Below are 20,324 nucleotides of genomic sequence, written 5' to 3'. Positions count from 1 at the left end.
CTACCTTCTTTCTGCGGCACCACCCTTTCCCAAACACCCTCCCTTGGGGAGGGTTCCCTCAGTCTCCTCTCCGCTTGAGATTCCTCTGGGCAGCCACTGCTGCCCCCCCCCCAAGTCTCTGAGCTGCCCCCCCCCGCCCCAAAGAGAGGTGCCACCTCACACTGCCCCACAGAGACCTGGGACTTGTCCATCCATTCCCAACAGCAAGAGCTGGAGGACTGGCTGGCTGGGCTCCCTCGCCTACTTGCTTGCTTACTCTGACAACCAGCACCCCCTGGCCAGCCCCAGAGGCACCATTCGAGCTTACTGTACAGCCAGGGCTGCTGCAACCAAGCTTTGGGGAGGCAGAGACGCATCTGAGGGCATCTGAGGAGGGAGGGAAGGAAAGAGGGACGGTGTTGCCCACAGCACCCCTGACCATCATTCAAGACACCCTGGGCGTAGTCTCATTCCCCCCCCCCTTTCTGGAACTCAGCAGGGAGGAGGAAGAGGAGAGGGCAAAACCAGAATGAGTTGGCTCTGCCCTGCATTGGCTCTGGCGCCCCCTGCTGTTGGCTCCATGCCTCCTGCTCTGCCAGTCTCAACAGGACCCAGCCACTCCTGAATGCACCAACTGCAAAGGATGTTTGGGGGGGACTGTGGCGATGCCCCTTGCCCACCTGGCTTGGCCATGCTTTTCCGGACCGCGATGGGGTCTTTCCTCTTCCACTTCTGCAGCTCCTCCTGCATCTTGTCCACCTTAGCCGGGTTCAGCGCCCACAAACAGCCTTTCCTCGAGGAGCTGCCCGACTTATTCTCCACTTTCTCGAAGCATTTGTTCAGGGATAAGTTGTGGCGGACCGAATTCTTCCAGCCGTCCGGAGCTGTCTAGGGAGGGAGGCGGGCACAAAAACAAACGGAAGTTAATTGGGGAGGAGAAGGGCTTTGTTTTGTTACAGCTCGACCAGCCCTCAACTTCTCCTGTGGCAGAAACTTCCATCGGAGGCAGGCGGCAAGAAGCAGTTTCAGTTCTCCCTGAGCCTGATTGCGATTCCTGCACCCGACAAAAGGAAAAGCCGACCTGAACAAGATCTGTGCCCACCCAATCTTGGTACTCTCCAGGAGCTTGTGACCTATCATCCCTAGCCATTGGGCATGCTGGCTGCCGGATCCTGTGCTCCAAAACATCTGGAGGGCACCAGGTTGTCGAAGGCAGAGCTGAACAGCATCGGATCTTTGCAGTGTTTTGGAAAACCTGGAGCAAAAACACTTAGCAGTGCCTGGGCTCTGAAGGCAGCTTACGCAAAATAAAATGGCACAGATAAAATATGAAAAGCTGAACGCTTTTTGTTAAAAAGTATTTCAGCTGTGATAGAATTAAAATAAGGTAAAAAAAGGTCGATCTATTAAAATACAGATAATAAAAACAGCACCACACTATTAAAGCAAAAAAACCAAAAGACACCAGGCAGCTGTGCTCAGATAAGAATATCTCCACCTGCCAGCGAAAGGGCAGCATGGAGGGCACTGGTTTAATTTCTCGAGGGAAGGAGTTCCAACGGTTGGGAGAAGCCACCACCGAGAAGTCCCTCTCCTTCATTCATACCTAGCAGGCCTGTGAGGGGGGGCAGGGCAAAGAGGGGGCTCCCCCCAAGGATCTCAGAGGCTGGCCAGGTTTGTAGGGAGTAATGTGGTCTGTCCAAGAGCTTGGGCCCAATTGTGTGGCGATTGCAGAAGGGCTGCGGTTCAGAGCCCCTGCTTGGCATGCAGAAGGTCCCAGGTTCAGTCCCCTTTGGCATCTCCAGGTAGGGCGGGGAAAGGCCCGAAACCCTGGAGAGTTGCTGCCAGCCCGTGCAGACAGCACTGAGCTCGATGGGCCTGTCTAGAGCAGCTTCCTAAATAGGGAACGTGACAGCGATGAAGACATCAGCCCAGCCCCGTAGCTTTTATAAATAGCAACACCTCAGACCTAATTGCGGAGCGTGGGATCCTCGGATGGGAAGTGACGAGGTTAGAAACGTACGAGGCAGGATTGCGTTTCTAGAAGAGCCACATTCCCTTGCACCCATCCTGGCTGGGGCTGGGTGAGGGTGTGGCTCAAAGCATCCAGGATGGCAAAGGCTGCCGTCAGCCAGCGCCTGGCACCGTGGCGTTCTTGGGAGCTCGGGAGCCATATTTTGGAAGGCGGCTAATGAACAAGAGCAGTTTGACAACCGGATCCCGCTTTTAACATTAAAAAAAGAAAGCAAAACTCCGGGGTCAAAAAACCCAGGTGGTTGTTTTTGCTGGGACAATGAACTTTAATTATCTCTGCAAAACAACCTCCTCCTTTTTAAATTCATGTTCTCTCTGGTTAATGAGATAAACAAACGGCTCTCCTCTGCCTCGGGCGAAGCTCCCTATGTAATTAATCACGCCTCAATTAGAAAGTGGGGGGGGGGATGATGGATACATGTGTCTACTAAAATAATAATAATAATAATAATAATAATAATAATAATAATAATAATAATAGAATCATACGGTAGAATCCTAGAGTTGGAAGAGACCACAAGGGCCATCCAGTCCAACCCCCTGCCAAGCAGGAAACACCATCAAAGCATTCTTGACATATGGCTGTCAAGCCTCTGCTTAAAGACCTCCAGAGAAGGAGACTCCACCACACTCCCTGGTAGCAAATTCCACTGCCGAACAGCTCTTACTGTCAGGAAGTTCTTCCTAATGTTGAGGTGGAATCTTCTTTCAACCTGCAGCAGGCGTTTACCAGCACTTGACAGGTTTAGGGGCCCAAGCTGTCCGTCCTCTGGAAGCGTTTGTGCTGCCATACAGTTGTTCCCATAAAAATATAGATTCTGGACCTCACGAATAAAGGGGAGAGGGACCAGAGAAAGCTGCCTTCTATGGAACCAGAGCTTTCGTCCATATAATTCAGCATTGCCTAAACTGGCTGGCGTCTCAGGCAGGGGACATTCCCGGCCGCACCAGGAGATGTCACTGAGAATTGACCCTGGGACCTTCCGAATGCCAAGGCTCCTTCCCCGCTTATCCTTTACCTGAGATCCCTGCATCGCAGGGGTGGGGGTGGGCTAGATGACCCCTGGTGGTCCCGTCTAACGTGAGAATTCTAGGGTTGTATGACAACCTAAACTCTCTTTGGAGCTGATCAGAAACAGAGCACCACCAATTCCCCTTGAGCCGCAGTGGGAAGGGAAGGATAGCCAGTCCCTTTTAACCAAAGGGGCATTCCTGGTGACAAAACCTCTGAGACGAGATGGCGTCTCTCGCTGGGCAATGGACAACCTAGGATAGGATCTGGTTCTCTGGCAAGAGGTGTGATGTTAGTGGTCAATGAGGTGATGTCTCCTCGCTGGGAGTGGCAACGCGATTATATAAACCTCCAACTTCCAGAAACCTGAGCTATGCCTGCCTTTGTTGTCCTGTGTTTCTGCTGATTAGCTAATTGCCTTTGTAATTAATTTTTTTGGCTCCCTGTTTTCTCTCTGACATATTCCCGGGAATCTGTCAGGTTCTGCAACTTGTTTCCCGTGTCATAGAATCATAGAGTTGGAAGAGACCACAAGGGCCATCCAGTCCAACCCCCTGCCGAGCAGGAAACGCCATCAAAGCATATTGACATATTCCTGTTAAGCCTCTGCTTAAAGACCTCCCAAAGAAGGAGACTCCACCACACTCCTTGGTAGCAAATTCCACTGCCGAACAGCTCTTACTGTCAGGAAGTTCTTCCTAATGTTGAGGTGGAATCTCCTTTCTTGAAGTTTGAATCCATTGCTCCGTGTCCGCTTCTCTGGAGTCATCTTCTGCGGTAAGCAATGGTCTCCCCCAGGATATGACTTCGGGAGAGCGCTGCAGCCGGATCAGGCCCAAGAGGACCTCGTCCACTCCAGCCCAGCGGCCAAGCCCATGTCCCCCAAGAGAAGCCGCAGCAACACTCGGAGTCCCCAGCAACTAATACTCAGAGGCACACTTTGGAACTCCCTGCTGATTGACATCAGGCTGGCACCTTCGCCGTATCCGTTTCGGCACCTGCCGGAAACTTTGTTGTTTGGGCAACCTTGACAAGTGCCTTCATCTGGTTTTCATCTTACCATTGATTTTAATTATAAGAACATGCTGGCTAGCAGCCATCAACAACCCTCTCCTCTTCCCTGGATTCAATCATTTTTGAAAACCATTCACTTTGGCAGCCATCCCTGCCTCCTGTGGGAGGGAGTTCCACAGTCTAACGATGCACTGCATCGGTCCTGAATCTTCCAACGTTCGGCTTCCTGGGATCCCCGTGAGTTTTGGTGTTACGAGAGAGGGAGGAAAACTTTCACTGTCTGCTTTCCCTACACTGTGCATAATTTTATACACTTCTATAAAGGTCCAATCTTCTCCTGAGGCCATCTAGGTTGCTGGCCATTACTGAGTGTTTTGAGTGTTATGCCGAGGTCTGTCTGTTTTTGCTATTTATTTTGTGTTTTGCGGCTCTTTTTTTTGTTTTTGTGACTGTGCGGAATCCAGTTCAGCTACTGATCGATTGATTGTGTGGCTGCAGTACATTGTTTATTGCTTTCATTTTATGGATCAGTGGTCTCGTTAGATAGTAAAATTCACTTGCTGTTTTAGGGGTTGTTGTTTTTTTAAAGTCTGAAACAGATTAATCCATTTTACATTACTTTTTATGGGAAAGCGCGGTTTTGGAACGCTTTGGTTTTGGAACGAACTTCCAGAATGGATTAAGTTTGAGAACCAAGGTAGCTGGGTTTTTACTGATAATTTGTTGATTCTTTTACTAAACCACTTTGAGGTGTTTGTTGAGTTTTCTTTTACGATCCAGTGGAATATAGATTTTTGTGAACTAAACAAATGGAATAACCTCTCTTTGCGCTAACCATTTACACCCACCCAAGCTAGCCCGCCTTGCAGCCTAGATGACCCTTGGGGGTCCCTTCCGACTCTACAATTCCGTGCCTCTATAAGCCCTTCCAGACCACCTTCTCTGCCTGCCACCCTGCTTGGCGCAGGGCGGCAAAGAGTCACTGCCACGAGCAGATTCCCAGCTTAACATTCGCTTTCTCCTCCTGCCTGCTGCACACCCTGCCTTGCTTGCTTGCTTACTGAGCCTGGCAAGAACCCCTTGATCTTTGGAAAGTTATTGGGCTCTTGCAAAACTCTCTCCCTTTTTGAAATCTGGTTCTGCCGAGCGAGGAGAAGCACTTCAAAGCGGCTCAAATGGTGTGTGTGCCCTTCCCTGCCCCTTTTTCCCCATGGACGTGGGAGTCAGAGTGCTGTGTTTCAACTAGAAAAAGGGGCAGTTGCAACACTGCTGTTTCCAGTGCCCAGACGACGAGGGAAAGTTAATTTCCCAGCGTTTGTCTTTTCACTCTCTCTCCGTGTATTTTATTCCCAAATTGTGCCCTCCTCAACCCCTTGGTTCTCTCTGCTCTGAGAGCAACGGAGGGATTTCCTTCTCTGATCGATCTCTGCCTTTTTTGGGGGGGCAAGGATTTGCCCCGTGAGGCTGAGAGTGGAAACATGCGAGAAGGAGAAAGGGCAGGATAGGCTAGGAAGAGGTAACCAGAGAGCTCATAAAATTCTGCCAGGAATGGAAGGAAAAGTTTTCCTCCCTCTCTTGTAACACTGGAACTCGGGGGCATCCGAGAAAACGGAATGTTGGAAGATTTGGGACAGAGAAAAGGAAGCCCTTCTCCACGCAGCGCAGAGTTAAACTGTGGAACTCACTGCCACATGAGGCAGAGATGGCCACCAATCTGGCAGGAAGCTGGCCTAAATGGGCCAGCAGGCTTTTTCCCCCTTCTATGTTCTTAGCTGAAATATTGCCTGCTGTTTCTTCTACGATGCCCAATTTTGCTTTAAAAATTCTTTATCTTGCGTTTGTTGCAAAGAAATCCGGGGACCTCCTGCGAGACCGAAGAAGAACCGATCGATCAAGTCAGGCGGTGCCCAGCATTGGGCGGGTTTCCTGGAAGTGATCGACTTTGGTTTCCTTCTGGAGGAAGTGGCACGAGGCCTGGTGGGGGAAATCGCCCAGCTCAGGGTCAGAACACCTGCTTTGCGTGCAGAAGGTTCAATCTCCAAGAGCATCTCAGGGAGAGCTGGGAGTGTTCCCAATCTGAGTTTTCAGGCCTACAGATCTGCAACGATCCATTGCTCGCCACAAGAGCTTACCTTGAAATAAGGGAAGTGTTCCGTCATGAAATTGTAAATCTCGCTGACCGGGAGGCTCCCAGTTTTGCTGTTCTTGAGCGCCATAAATATGAGGATGCTGCCAAAAGGAGAAAAACAAAACAAGAAAGGGATGTTAAAGTTCAGCTTCTTTCAGTTTCTCTGCTTTTGCTTTACAGGGACTAGCACCTTGGCACCCTGTGGCAGCCATAGTTCATGCCCTGCTTCCTTCAAGACTGGATTACTGCAATGCACTAGATTACAGAGAGGGCTTTACATTTTCTTCATTTGGTGCCGAGATTTTATTCTCCGTATGAACAAGACTCCGTTTTTGAACCTACGCACACAGCAAAGGCTCCTGTTTCCGAAAAGGTCTGGAGTGCGGCACCTGATCTCTCCACCACTTTTAATCGAGATGAGGAGGGCAGGAATAAGGAAAACCAGGACAGTCCGGGATCAAATCAGAAACCAGGACAGTTTCTGTAATTCCGGGACTGTCCCTGGAAGATCAGGACACTTGGAGGGTACGGTTTAGCTTTGGGTTCACCTGGCCCCACAGGTGCCCATCTGACCCCTTCAGGCAGCGCCACATGGCCCCCCCTCCTGCATTTGTAAGAACTTGATCATGCAGTGTAGCAGCATCTACACTGCGGAACTCCCTGCCTCTTGATATTAGGGCAGGCGCCTTCGCTGTTCACTTTTGGGAGCCTGTTAAAAACATTCTTTTTTTAGACATGGCTGACCGGATGCAGAGAAAGCGGATGCGACTTCTAATCTTAGTCTATTGCCATTTTAACTTTTCAAAGGTCTTAAATTGTAAGCCGCTTTGCTGCGTATCTTTTTACAATCAAGCGGGATATACGTTTCACAAAATAATCGAGCAAATGCCTCGCCTTGCTTGGGAATGGTAAGGAATGAAAAAGAGTCTGTGATGTTCTGGGAAGTTCGGTCCACCATCTTGACGCACTCTGGCGTCCAATTACTGGTATCTCCAAATTTAAGCAAAAATCCTGCTCCTCGATCTCAGGAACCATAATGAAAAAATTGGTTGAAATCAGGACAGTTTTGAAAGGTTGTCGGCTGTCTTGATTTAAAATGGCACCCAATTGTGTCCAAACCTAGAAAAGAACCGGTTCCTTTCTCTCAGGAAACGTCAGGCAACACGCAGCTCTGATTTCTTAAGAGGTGTCCACTCACATTGCGGACAGGCAAGGAACTTTCCAAAATACCGGTATATACGGTAGCAGATTGACACAAAGTCTGTCACTAGAAGGATTGATGGGCCAGCAGACTCTTCTTCTTTTTAATTATTCAATCCATCATTTATATCACAGAATGTCTGCATGGCTTGAATGTAAAAAACAGCAACCCTCGAAGCAGTTAATGAAAAGATAAAATAAGAAAATCAAGAAAAACTTACAGCCATACTTTTAAACATACAAAAAGTTAAAATACGGAGACAGATTAAAATCACCACTCAACTTTCTAGGCATCTGGAAAGGCCTGTCTAAACAGGAATGTATTTGGCAGGCGCTGAAAAGAGTGCAGCGACATCAATAGGCAGGGAGTTCCACAGGGCACGTGCTGCCACACAAAAATATTGCATCCTTGCAAATGTGGAACAGGGATTATGTGGCACCTGGAACAGAGCCAGTTTGACTGAGCGCAGCAGGTCAAGAGGGTCAGGTGAACCTGTCCAAGTTGTTAAAGGCTTTATGCCCTAATAGTAACACCTTGAACTTGGCCCAGTAGCAGATCCGCAACTGGTGCAGATTTCTGAGTCCAGGTGTCAGCAGCCGTGCTACAGCATCTTGCTCTTATGTTGAGGGCCAGAATACCTGAAGGAGCATCTCCATCCCCATCGTTCAACCCGGACACTGAGGTCCAGCTCCGAGGGCCTTCTTGGTGGTGGCGCCCGCCCTGTGGAACGCCCTCCCATCAGATGTCAAGGAAATAAACTACTACCTGACTTTTAGAAGATATCTGAAGGCAGCCCTGATCAGGGAAGTTTTGAATGTTTGATGTTTTATCGTGGTTTTAATATTCTGTTGGGAGCCGCCCAGAGTGGCTGGGGAAACCCAGTCAGATGGGCAGGGTATAAATCAGGCACGTCCAACAGGTAGATCGTGATCTACCGGTAGATCACTGGACGTCTGTGGTAGATCACTGGTAGATCACTGGCTCCCCCCAAAGAAGCTCAACAACTTTGGCTCCCCTAAAAAATGCTCAACATTTTAGCCCTTCACCCCCCAAAAAGAGGGCTTTCCTCCCACCTCAGAAAAGCTCAACAACTTTGACCTGAACCCCTAAAAATGGGCCTTCCTCCTCCCTAAAAAAGCTTAACAACTTTGACCTGAACCCCCCCAAAAGGGGTAGATCACTGCCAGTTTTTAACTCTGTAATAATAATATTATTATTATTATTGGAACTCATTGGGGGCACCCCATGAAGCTGGACATTTGGAGGTTCAGGCCAGACCAGGTCCTTCTTGACACAGCCTTGGCTACTGCAGGAGTCTGCTAGTTGCCCAAACAGGTGGCTTCCAAAGGGGATCTATGGAGGATACAGTTCGCTCTTGGTGGCTCCTAGCCACTGTTGGAGATAACAAATGCCTCTGAATTCCAGTTGCTGGAAACCGCAGGAGGGGAGAGGGCTCTTGTCCTTGAGTCCTGCTTGTGGGTTTCCTACAGGCATCCCGGTTAGTCAGTGGCTGGTTCCGACGTTCTGATGGAACCTCCAATTGCAGAGGCAGTCTATCTAGATTCCTCTGTTCCGTGGGGCATTTGTGAGAACAGACTGCCGCACTCAATGGGCCTTTGGGAAGGCTATTGGCTAGGATCACGACACAGAGCCTCCAGGCTCAGGAGCAGCCTACCTCCAATTGCCAACTGCAAGATGGGACGGGGCTGTTGCAGTCAGGGGTCCTGCTTGTGGGCCTCTGGGTGGCCACTGTATGAACAGGATGCTGACCTGGTTGGCCCCCTTTGGTAGCCAGGCCTCTTCTCGTGGAACCTCCAGCTCCAGAGGCAGTCTATCTTGATTCCTAGGTTCTTGGGGGTATTTGGCCACTGTGAGGACAGGCTTGGGTGGGTCGCCTTTGTCCTGGTCTGGCAGGCTCTTCTGGTGTCCTTTTAGACATCACTCCAAAAACTGAAGTGAAAAACCTGAATTTCTCTTTTTCACCAGCCAATATCTACTGGTGCTTTCCCATTACGGATTGTTTGACTGATCTTGCTATTCTGTCTCTTTTAAGATGCCTTGGGGGAATCTTACCAAAGAGCAGGTTCTAAGCACCCCAACGAATGTGTAAAGGCTTACCTATAGGAGTAGATAGGCTTGGGGAAGAGGGGCTGGTGATGCTCTTGGCTGCTCTGGGGGGCGATTCGTTGGTAGGGGTACTGCGAGCTGGAGATGTAGGAGAACGGGTAGCTGTTCCCCGCAGGATACTAGGGACACAAGGAGACGAGAGAGACCTTCGTTGTACAAAAGGCTAGAGTGCAAAAAACCAAAACAAACTCCAAGAGATTTACAGAAAGAATAACACAACGAACCCATGCGTTAAAAAACAACAACACAACACAGGTAAACGACTATTTAAAACATTCATAGAATTGTAGTGTTGGGAGTCAGACCCGCTGCAACGCAGGGATCACAGCTACGGAATCCCTGACCGAAAATAATTAATATCAAAATTTGTGCTGGTCAAGAACCATAATCAATCAATCAATCAATATCAAAATTGCTGCATGAACCTCCATCAACAGAAGCAAAGTCACAAAGAGGTTATGATGCCGGCCAGCCGAAGCCCTGGTTTGCAGCCACCATGACTAGTAGCCTTGGATAGCCCTCTCCTCCTCCACAAACTTGTCTTTTAAAGCCACCTAGCTTGGTGGCCCTTGCTGCCTCCTGTGGGAGGGAGTTCCACAGTCCATCCGTGCGCTAACTCCTTGTGCTCTGTAAAAGAACACCGAGGGTGCTGCATATCATTATCCTTTATTAGTGTTCCTTTACGCATTTCTAAGGGAACAAGGAGAGACCTTCTCAAGGCCAAGGGAGCCCAGGCTGCTTGAGGGGAGGGAGGCGGCCCCAGGCCCCAGGAACCGAGCCCAGAAAGCTCTTGGGTACCCAGGGAAGGTGCTGTCTTGCGTCGTGGGCGATACTCTGCTCTCTGCAGCCCGTCCTGGGGAGATTTCCTCAGGGCATCTGCAGAAGCTGCAAAGCCCTACAGAGGAATATTAATGGCAAGGAGATTGTGAGCCCTTTAAATGTTGCCGTACCAGCTCTGGGCAGCCAGCATGGCCAATGGTTAGGGATGATCAAGGGAACGGAGGGACTCCCCTATGTGGACAATTCCCCCCCCCCACTCATAACATTGGAACTCTGATGAAGCTGAAGATGCAGGGCAGATGAAAAGGTCCTTCTTCACACAGCACGGAGTTAAGCTGTGGAACTCCCTCCCACATGAGGCAGTGAGAGCCGCCAACTTGGAGGGCTTCCAAAGAAGACCGGACAAATTCTGGACAGCTGTTGCTGGACTAGATGGGTCCCTTTTGGCTTGATCCAGCAAGGATCAGGTCCTGCTTGTGGGCTTTCTGCTCTTAATCTTGGGGCTGTAGGCTTGAGCTCCACTTTGGGCGAAAGATTCCTCCCTTGCAGGGGGTTGGACTACATCATCCTCAAATCGATGATTCTATGATTTGACTGGGACATCTGGTCAGCCACTGTGAGAAGAGGGCGCTGGATCAGGTGGGCCCCCTTTGGCCTGACCCAACAGTGGTCTTCTGATGCTCTCATGGAACCTCCAGGCCCAGTGGCAGTCTATCTTGATTCCTAGGCTATGAGGGGTATTTGGCCACGGTGAGAACAGGAGGCAGCTGGACCAGAAGGGCCACTGGTCTGATCAAATGGGGCTCTTCTGGTGCGCTTGGGGGGTCAGATCATGCGCCGGGGCTTTTCTTGGCATCTGGGGCCACGTCCTGCCCTCCAGCGAGGCTCCAGGGGTCACCTGCCCCACCTTGCTCACCTGCGGTTCTGGGACCAGGCAAGGAGGTACTTTGTGCTGCAATTCCCATTTTATTGGTTTCAGTCTCTCCTTCAGAAGTTGGGGCAGGAGCTGGCGGAGGTGTCTTCATTACGGGCTGTTTTGAAAGGCCATTTCTGTTTTATGAGTTTCAAGGCAGTCGGAGTCAAGTGTGTTATTTCATTTTTTTTTATAGGCAAACGAGGGACAGCAGAATGGTCCAGCCGCCTTTCGGGAGTTTTACGATGGCAAGGCTGGCACGTAAGGTGGATGGGCAGGTGACTCCAGGCCAGCCAGGAGATGGTTTCTGACTGAGTCAGCCTTACCTTGACCCAGTAAAACACGAGGCGAATCCGTTCTGCTGGTCAGGGCCAAAAACGAAGGAGGACGCTGACCTCCCTGGATGACAGAGGGGTTGGTCAGGCAGTCAGAGGTGGCTAGGACGTGTTGCGCAAGGAATCCGATGATGGCAACCTGGAAGTGGCTCATTCTGCTGGATTGGGCCCCTGCCCTGCCTGGTCCAGCACCCTGTTCTCAGAGTGGCCGACCAGCTGCCCTTTGGGGGAAGCCCGCAAGCGGGAGCCGAGTGCGAAAGCAACTCTCATCTCCTGCACTTTCGAGCAACTCATTTTCCGAAGCATTGCTGCTTCTGACCGTGGAAGTAGAGCGGATTCATTTGTGGCTGGTAGGCACTGAGAGGCTTAGAATCCTGAAAGCAGGATTCGAACACACTCCAGCGACTGGTTTTTCAGAAGCATTTACTGCCTCTGACCATGGAGGCAGAGCAAAGCCCTCGCTAGCTTCCCTCCAACTCCATGAAATGGGAGCGATCCTCTTTCAGAGCCATCTGGGTTGGTGATTGCCAGCGTCTCCTGCAGGAAGGAGTTCCGCAGTTCAGCTGCTGGACCCTGCAATCTGGTGCCACTCGTGTTGTGGGTGAGGGTCCCGCGGTCGCCCCGTCCTGCCTTACCTGATGGTAAGGGTGGGAGGGGCAAAACATCTGTGGGGCCTGAGGTTGGTAGCAGTAGGGGCTGGTCTGTTCCTCCAGAGGTGGGGTCTTCAGCTTGACCTCCGTTTCCTGGTGGACGAGAGAAGAACATTATGGTTCAAATATATCAAAGGATGTCATATAGAGGAGGGAGAAAGGTTGTTTTCTGCTGCTCCAGAGAAGCGGACACGGAGCAATGGATTCAAACTACAAGAAAGAAGATTCCACCTCAACATTAGGAAGAACTTCCTGACAGTAAGAGCTGTTTGGCAGTGGGATTTGCTACCAAGGAGTGTGGTGGAGTCTCCTTCTTTGGAGGTCTTTAATCAGAGGCTTGACAGGCATATGTCAAGAATGCTTTGATGGTGTTTCCTGCTTGGCAGGGGGTTGGACTGGATGGCCCTTGGGGTCTCTTCCAACTCTAGGATTCTATGATTCTATGGTGCCATATTAAAAAACCAAAACCTCAGGTGCGGGAAGCCTGTGTTCAGTGTTGGTACTACTCGGAGTAGAGCCACAATGCAATGAATGGATGTGGGTAGCTTAGATCCATTCCAAGGGTTCTACCCTGACGAGGACCAGCAACTGAGCTCATGGACATGAAGGCGAGTGTTGGAAGATTCAGGGCTGATAAAAGGCAGGACTTTTTCATGAACTCCATAAATAAACTGCGGAACTCACTCCAGCAGGAGGCAGCGGTGGCTCCCGACTGGGATGGCTTTAAAAGTTCAGGCAAATTCATGGAAGAAGAGAGGGCTATCAATGGCTTTGGTGCTTTGGAATTCTGAATCGCGCCATGCAAAATAAAAATAAAATAAAAACTGCAAGCCAAATGCATATATTAGGGGAAAGGGGCTACCAAATGTTTATGTTCGTTAAAATAATGCTCAAAGATGTGTTCTATCAGTGGCTTGCTGATGACACATATCAGGAAATGTATTTATGTAGAGAAGTGTGTCTATTGGGGGGGAAGGCACAGAAATGTAGCTTTTTTAATATTAAAAATATTGCAAGCTGATGAAGAAATGGAGCTGCAGTTATGGGAGCAGCATGGCCTTTTTGAGGTGTATTATTATTATTATTATTATTATTATTATTATTATTATTACTACTATGCCCTATACAAGGAAGTCTCAGGGTGGTTCACAGAAGAAAATCAAAATATAAAACCACTAAATGAATAACAAAATAAAAGCAACAACAACCCAATAACCTCCCCCCCCCAAAAAAAATCCCCACATTTTAAAAGGGCATAGGATGTCAATCAAATCAACCAAAGGCCTGGTTAAAAAGGAACGTTTTTGCCTACACTTAAAGGTGTATAATGAAGGCACCAGGCGAACTTCCCTGGGGAGAGCATTCCACAGATGGGGAGCCACTGCAGAGAAGGTCCTGCTCTCGTGTTGCCACCCTCCGAACCTTTTGAGAAGGTGGCACATGAAGAAGGGCCTCAGAAGATGATCTCAGGGTCCAGGGAGGACGGTTCATCTGGAAAGAGGCTGTCCTTGAGGTACTGCAGCCCTGAGCCGTTTAAGGCTTTATAGGTCAAAACCAGCACTTTGAACTGGGCACGGAAACTAATTGGTAGCCAGTGGAGTCAGACCAGGATCGCTGGTGTAATATCCTCAAACCGTCTTGCTCCGATGAGCAAGCTGGCCATCAAATTCTGCACCAGCTGAAGTTTCCAAACCGTCTTCAGAGACACAGATCACAAAGATACCATAGTCTTTATGTAAGTGCCTGGTACCCCAGAATCTCACACTGCTCAGAAATTGGGGTGGCATGCAACAATAACAGGATCAGAAGCATGTAGCAGCTGGATGAGGCCAGAGGGGGAACTTCTAGTCCAGGCTTCCTCAAACTCGGCCCTCCAGATGTTTTTGAGACTACATTTCCCATCATCCCTGACCACTGGTCCTGCTAGCTAGGGATCACACCAAAAACATCTGGAGGGCTGAGTTTGAGGAAGCCTGTGTCTAGTCTAACCTCCTGTCCTCATCTGGGGCCACCCAGATGCCCCCAAATGAAGACCACAAGCAGGACACAAGCACAATAGCCCTCTTCCTTCCCTCGTTCCCAGGAACCGGCATTCAGAGCCATTGCCTTCCACCAGTCGTGGAGGCAGAGTGCAGCCATCCCCACTAGCAGCCACTGACAACCTCCCTAAATTTATCTAATCCTCTTTTCAAGGCATCCATGCTGGTGGCTTTCAACACCTCCCGGTGGAGGGAACTAACGGCAATTGGGTTTTCTGCACATTAAAACTTGTTCCTGTGTAGCAGGTTTTCCAAAGGCAAAATCGCTCGGATGCATACCTAAAAAAGCCTTGGAGAAATGGAAAGCAGCTTGGACTCAGGCTTTCTAGGCATGGAAGGGGCAAGCAAGAGGGGGGAGGAGCTGGAAAAGGGCCATCGGACTTGATGGTGGCTCTAAGAAACTCCTTTCGCCCTGGTTCTGCTGCGGTTGCAGCCGGAATGTACTGTACAGAAGAGGCTTGGCAGCTGGCGACTGCTTTGCAATCCTTTGCAACTCCAGAATGCGTCTTGCCAGCCAGGAGACCTTGTGACTGTTACACCTCTAATTAAGGCAGCAAGTGATTTTAAAATGTCTTAATTAATGGGTATAACGCATCTCTTTTCCCCCTCTTTTCTTTGGCCGGGAACTTCTTGTAGAGCCTAAGACCGAAAGTTAAACAGAAAGAGTAGTGTGTGTATGTGCCGCTTTCGGGGGTGATCTCCTTGAAATAGTAGCTTTGGACGCCTAGGAAGACGAGAAGAGAAGCCTGCTGGATCAGGCCAGTGGGAGCCTCCCTAGTCAGCCTCCTGCTCTCACGGTGGCCAACCAGATGCCCATTTTGAGCAACCTGCCTTCAGAATTCAAACCCTCTCCTTTCCCGAGGCTTCCAGAAACTGGTATTCAGAAGCGTTGCTGCTTCTGACCGTAGAAGCAGAGCAGAGCCCTCTCCTCCTCCATGAATTCGCCTAAGCCTTTCAAAGCCATCCAAGTTGCTGGCCATCACTGTCTCCTGCAGTAGCAGGGAGTTCCGCAGTTTAACTTTGCGTGAAGAAAGAGATCCCTTTCATCTCTCCCAGCATTCAGCTTCATGGGATGTCCAGGAATTCTAGTGAGAGATAAACTTCTCTCTATCCACTCTCTCCAGCCCAAGTTTATCATTTTATAAACTTAAACCATGTCGCCTCTTAATCACTGCTTCACTAAACTGAAAAGTCCCAAAGGCTGTGATCTTTCTTCATAGGGGAGTCACCCCTCCCCTTGATCATCTGGCCCTTCCCTGACCCGTTCCAGCTCTGCAATATGCCAGGGCACAGGATTCAAAATCCGATCACACCAGAGATTTGTATTATGATATTGCTGGTTTGGTTTCCAATGTCTTTCCTAATGACCGTTAGCACAGCGTTTGCATTTTCCACGGCTGCCGCGCACGGCACTGACATCTCCATTGAGCTATGCACTTTCTTCACGGCCTGCATGATTTGCTGTACCTCTGCCATGCACTGCAACTATCAGATGCTTCGACTTCACCCCCAAAGCCACGCTCCTCCGTTGTCTGCCGAGACAGACGGATGCTTGGCAGGGGGTTGGACTGAATGGCCCTTGTGGTCTCTTCCAATTCTATGATTCTGTTATCTTGCTTCTTCCTCGACTTTTCTCTATGTTGTTGTTGTTTTTGTTTAGTCGTTTAGTCGTGTCCGACTCTTCGTGACCCCATGGACCATAGCACGCCAGGCACTCCTATCTTCCACTGCCTCCCGCAGTTTGGTCAAACTCATGTTCGTAGCTTCGAGAACACTGTCCAACCATCTCGTCCTCTGTCGTCCCCTTCTCCTAGTGCCCTCAATCTTTCCCAACATCAGGGTCTTTTCCAAGGATTCTTCTCTTCTCATGATGCGGCCAAAGTATTGGAGCCTCAGCTTCATAATCTGTCCTTCCAGGGAGCACTCAGGGCTGATTTCCTTCAGAATGGATAGGTTTGATCTTCTTGCAGTCCATGGGACTCTCAAGAGTCTCCTCCAGCACCATAATTCAAAAGCATCCATTCTTTGGCGATCAGCCTTCTTGATGGTCCAGCTCTCACTTCCATACATCACTACTGAGAAAACCAGTAGTGAATGGCCCTTGTGGTCTCTTCCAACTCTATGATTCTATGATCTTGCGTCTTCCTAGACTTTTCTCTATGTTAAAAAGCCTTTCCCCATCCCATTGATCATTTTGGTGGACATAATAAGCGTAGAATTTTTGAGCCAGAGGGGACCCCGAGGGTCATCCAGTCCAACCCCCTGCAATGCAGGAATCACAGCTGAAGAATCCCTGGGAGGTAGCCACCCAACGTCTGCTTAAAAACCTCCAAGGAAGGAGAGTCCACCACCTTCTGAGGTCATGGAATCACAGAACCGTAGAGTTCGAACCCACCTCCCAAGGACTGCCGCTGTTTAATTAGAATTCGCCCAACTCACCATAGCCTGGGGGTGATGCTCCTGCCCAGGGTTGCCATACTGCAGGCCGTTGCACCAGGCCGGCTCGGAGGAGAGGTTGGGAAGGTGCGCGAGATACATCTCCGCCTCCCTGCTCATGGCGGGCCCACACATCTCCTCAAAGCCGTCCATGCTTGCTGCCTTGAACAGCTGTCCGTCCATGGCCAGGGCCTGCTGAGCTTCTGGGAAGGTCTCCTCTGGGAACTGCCTCTTGTACGGGTGGAAAGGGGTGTTGCGGAGAGAGCTCTTGAACCGGCCGCAGGTGCCGACCGCGCTCTCCTCGTAGCTGTAGCGCCTGAACTTCTCGGCGGCGCCGGAAGGGACCTGGAAGGCTTCCTGCTCAGCTGGGGCACCTTGGCTGGCGGAGAACCTCCTGTAGATGTGTTCAGGGGGCGGGGAGGAGGTGCTGGAGCTCGGGGAAGACTCCAGGTGCGTCCTCTCGGCCTGGGCCTCGCCATCATACGACGGGCAGCAGAAGCCCGGGGTCTCCTGAAAGCAGAGGCATAGCAAGGTCAGGTGGTACCCGGTGCATTTTTTGGGGGGGTCACCCCCCACATTGCAATTTTTGGGAACATCGCCCAAAGTTGTTGAGCTTTCTTTAGGGAGGGTTGACCGCGAGACAGATACGCCTGGCGATCACATTAAACCGTGTCAGCGCCACCGGATGCGGGTGCGAGCACTGCCCGCCGGGGGTGCCAGCGCCGACCGCCGCTCATGAAAACCCGACTGCCGATCGCATAAAACTGCCCACCAGGGATGCAAGTGCCGCCCACTGGGGGGTGCAAATGCCACCTGCCCGGTGTGTGTGTGTGTGTAAGGTCAGACTGATCACCGGGCGTATTTGCTCGATCAGCAGGTGGATTTCCACGACGGCGATCATGCCAATCGCAAACATCCACCCGCCGGGGGTGTGAGTGCCGCCATGCCAATCCGCCCAGAGGGATTTTGTCACCCTCCCCAGGCACGACACCCGGGGTGGCCAGCACTCCCCTTGCGACACCCCCGGCCTGAAAGCCACCAAACACGTTTGAGGAGGGTTAGTTCACTGGGAGAGCAGATGCCTGGCAGGTAGAAGGGTCCCAGGTTGTAAACCCAGCAGCATCTCAAGGTAGGGAGCCCCAGCCTACCCAGGTAATAACTCCCCATCCTGTCTATCCCCCCCCAAAAAAAACCCCAAACCCAGCTGGGCACTATTCCCAACCATCCCTACAAGATAAGTAAGTCAAACTCTATGGGAATCTAGGGGAGATTCCTGACTTACAATAGGTTGGGCTAGAGGAGCCTTGGGGTCCCTTCCATTTTATCCTCACAACACCCAGGTGAGCTACATGGCTGAGTGGGGGATTTGAACCCTGGTCTCTCCTGGGTGCTAGTCCGACACTCTAACCACTAGGCAACACTGGCTCATTACGTGATGTCAAGAGACTCCAGCTCCCATCAGCCACTGTGGCCCCAATGGTCAGACGGGCTGGGAGTTGATGTCCAGCAGGAACACCTCTCCTGGATTGACACTGGTCAAGTGGGGAAGGGACCGCATGGCCATTCTCATCTGCGATGCAGGGGGCTGGACTAAATGGCCCCCGGGGGTCCCTTCTAGGATTCTCACCTGCTGGATGGGGGACCCCGAATTGTCATGGGTCTGCATCCGGTCACCGCGTGGGTTGCTGTCCAGAGAATCCGAAGGCGAAAAGGTAATGCTAGCTTGGTCTTGGAGCAGTGAAACCATCACCGACGCCAGTCAAGAATCCTGTTTCAACAGAGAAGAACAACCAGGTGGGGAAATAAAGACCTGACCTCAGATGAATTGGAGACTTTCTGAGTTTCGCAATAGGATGCGCTTCATGGCATCTGATCCTAAGGAAAGGAGCTGGGCTTCCATCTCCTTGAAATCAAGAGGATAGCTGTTGGTTTTGACGGGACAACGGAGTGAATTTCTGCTCAGTTGTTCATCTGCCAGATGGTGGGTTCAGGAGGTAAGAGGAGCCTGCTGGATCAGGCCCATGGCCCATCTAGTGTTCTCACAGCAGCCAAATGCCCATCAGTACCTAGGACTCGAGGTAGACTGCCTCTGGGAATGGAGGTTCCATAAGAGCACCAGGAGACCCTTGCCATTGGGCCAGCCAGCCACATGCCCCAAAGGGAAGTCTCCAAGAAGGATCCGAGCACAAGAGCCCTCTCCCCTCCTGGGGCTCCCAGCAACTGGGATACAGAAGCATTGCTTCCTCCAACTGGGAAGGCAGAGCCGAGCCTTCATGCCTAGTAGCCATCAATACTCATCTCAGGCTGGTGGCTATCGCTGTCTCCTGTGGCAGGGAGTTCCAGACTCCAACACTTCTCTACACAAAGAAGGTCTTTCCTTCCCCGGTCCTGAGTCTTCAGGAGATGGCCCTGCATTGTAACTTTGTGAGAGCGGAATGAAAGGATTTTCCTATCCACTTTCCATCAAAGCGCCATACAAGAGCATATAAATAGAGCCAGCCAGACCAGACCAAAAGCCCACCATTGCCACCTGCAGAAGCCCAAAACACTGGCCAGACAACCAGCTAGGAATCCCCCCAAACTGCCTACTTTTTGATATTTAAGAAGAGCTGGCTCCGGCGACTTCGATCTCTCCTTTGCGACACCTGGGATGAAAAGGTGGCTGCCTTACTGCTCTCGTAAGCGGAGCAGAATGGAGCCGGCACCTCTGACAATCCCGAGAGGCACCTGCAAACGTTTTTTTTATTTCGCCTGGAATGCCTTCCTCCCAATCTCTGAAGCTCCCGGGGCTTTTACACCCGGTTTCCGTTGCTGATCCCCCTGGGCGGCAAATATTTCAGCAGAACTTACTCATGATAAAACATCCCTTTTTCTTTTTTCACCAACACCCCCTTTGAACTACAAAAGAGACTTTTTAAAGCATTTTTACAACCCTGCCTCTTTGTTTAATCCGAAACTGATAGATGAGGCTGGAACTTCCAGAGATAAAGCCTTTGGGTGCAAAATCTGGGCGAAAGTTGCGGGAAACTGATGAGGCCCAAGAGAAGGGTACCCCAAATCTCTTGGGGCCACAGGGCAGCTTGGTTTTGCTTGGTTTCTACATCTGCTTGCAACCTTTCTAAATAAAAATCCAGGTGGAGATTCACCAGCATTTTCTGTGCAAATTTCTCCTCAATGTACACATGGACACAATATATGGATTTTTGAAAGAACCTTCCGCAGATGCATCCTTTATCTTATTTCCTCTAATAACACGCATGTCCCTCCCCCACTTCGTTGGAAAACCACGCCACAATGTTTGGAGGAATGCAAGTGTTACCAGACATCTGCATTCACACATTCAGTTTGGGATGCAGTTTTCAGATTGCCAACCGAATGAATCTCTCTCTGCTCCCTAACAAAAACATCCAATGGCCCTCCCCTCTCTCCCTGGCCTAGATTTGACGCTCCGGGGTTTTCCACAGGGAACTTATTTCATTTCACTCGCCACACTCCTGTTTGCAAGGATGAGTGCTTTGTAAATAACACGTTACTGAGCCGTTTGTGCAATTGATAAGAGAAGACGGCACCGCCTTAAAATTAGATAAAGGAAAAAAAAGGGGGGGGGGAAACCAGAGGTGAATGCTAGAAAACTCAATGGAACTGTGGTAAGGCAACCAGATTTGTAAGCCTCCTA

The 20,324-nt window shown here is 50.4% G+C and overlaps 1 protein-coding gene across 1 annotated transcript in view; it reads right to left on the bottom strand.

The window, feature by feature from the left end:
• The window catches only part of FOXN1 (forkhead box N1), a 48,272-nt gene that overhangs the window by 5,885 nt on the left and 22,063 nt on the right, over nt 1-20,324 (bottom strand). Inside the window, exons 2-7 of the mRNA XM_035139574.2 lie at nt 18,276-18,416; nt 16,652-17,158; nt 12,159-12,266; nt 9,487-9,614; nt 6,172-6,268; nt 660-867 (exon numbers count right to left, since the gene is read on the bottom strand). Of these exons, the coding sequence (XP_034995465.2) occupies nt 660-867; nt 6,172-6,268; nt 9,487-9,614; nt 12,159-12,266; nt 16,652-17,158; nt 18,276-18,395 (1,168 nt within the window). The 5' untranslated portion in view covers nt 18,396-18,416. The remainder of the gene's footprint in view (nt 1-659; nt 868-6,171; nt 6,269-9,486; nt 9,615-12,158; nt 12,267-16,651; nt 17,159-18,275; nt 18,417-20,324) is intronic.

This window comes from Zootoca vivipara, chromosome 15, assembly GCF_963506605.1.
Source record: "Zootoca vivipara chromosome 15, rZooViv1.1, whole genome shotgun sequence".
Taxonomy (NCBI): domain Eukaryota; kingdom Metazoa; phylum Chordata; class Lepidosauria; order Squamata; family Lacertidae; genus Zootoca; species Zootoca vivipara.
Note: the sequence above shows the minus strand (reverse complement) of the source record. Positions and strands in the feature narration are given on the sequence as shown.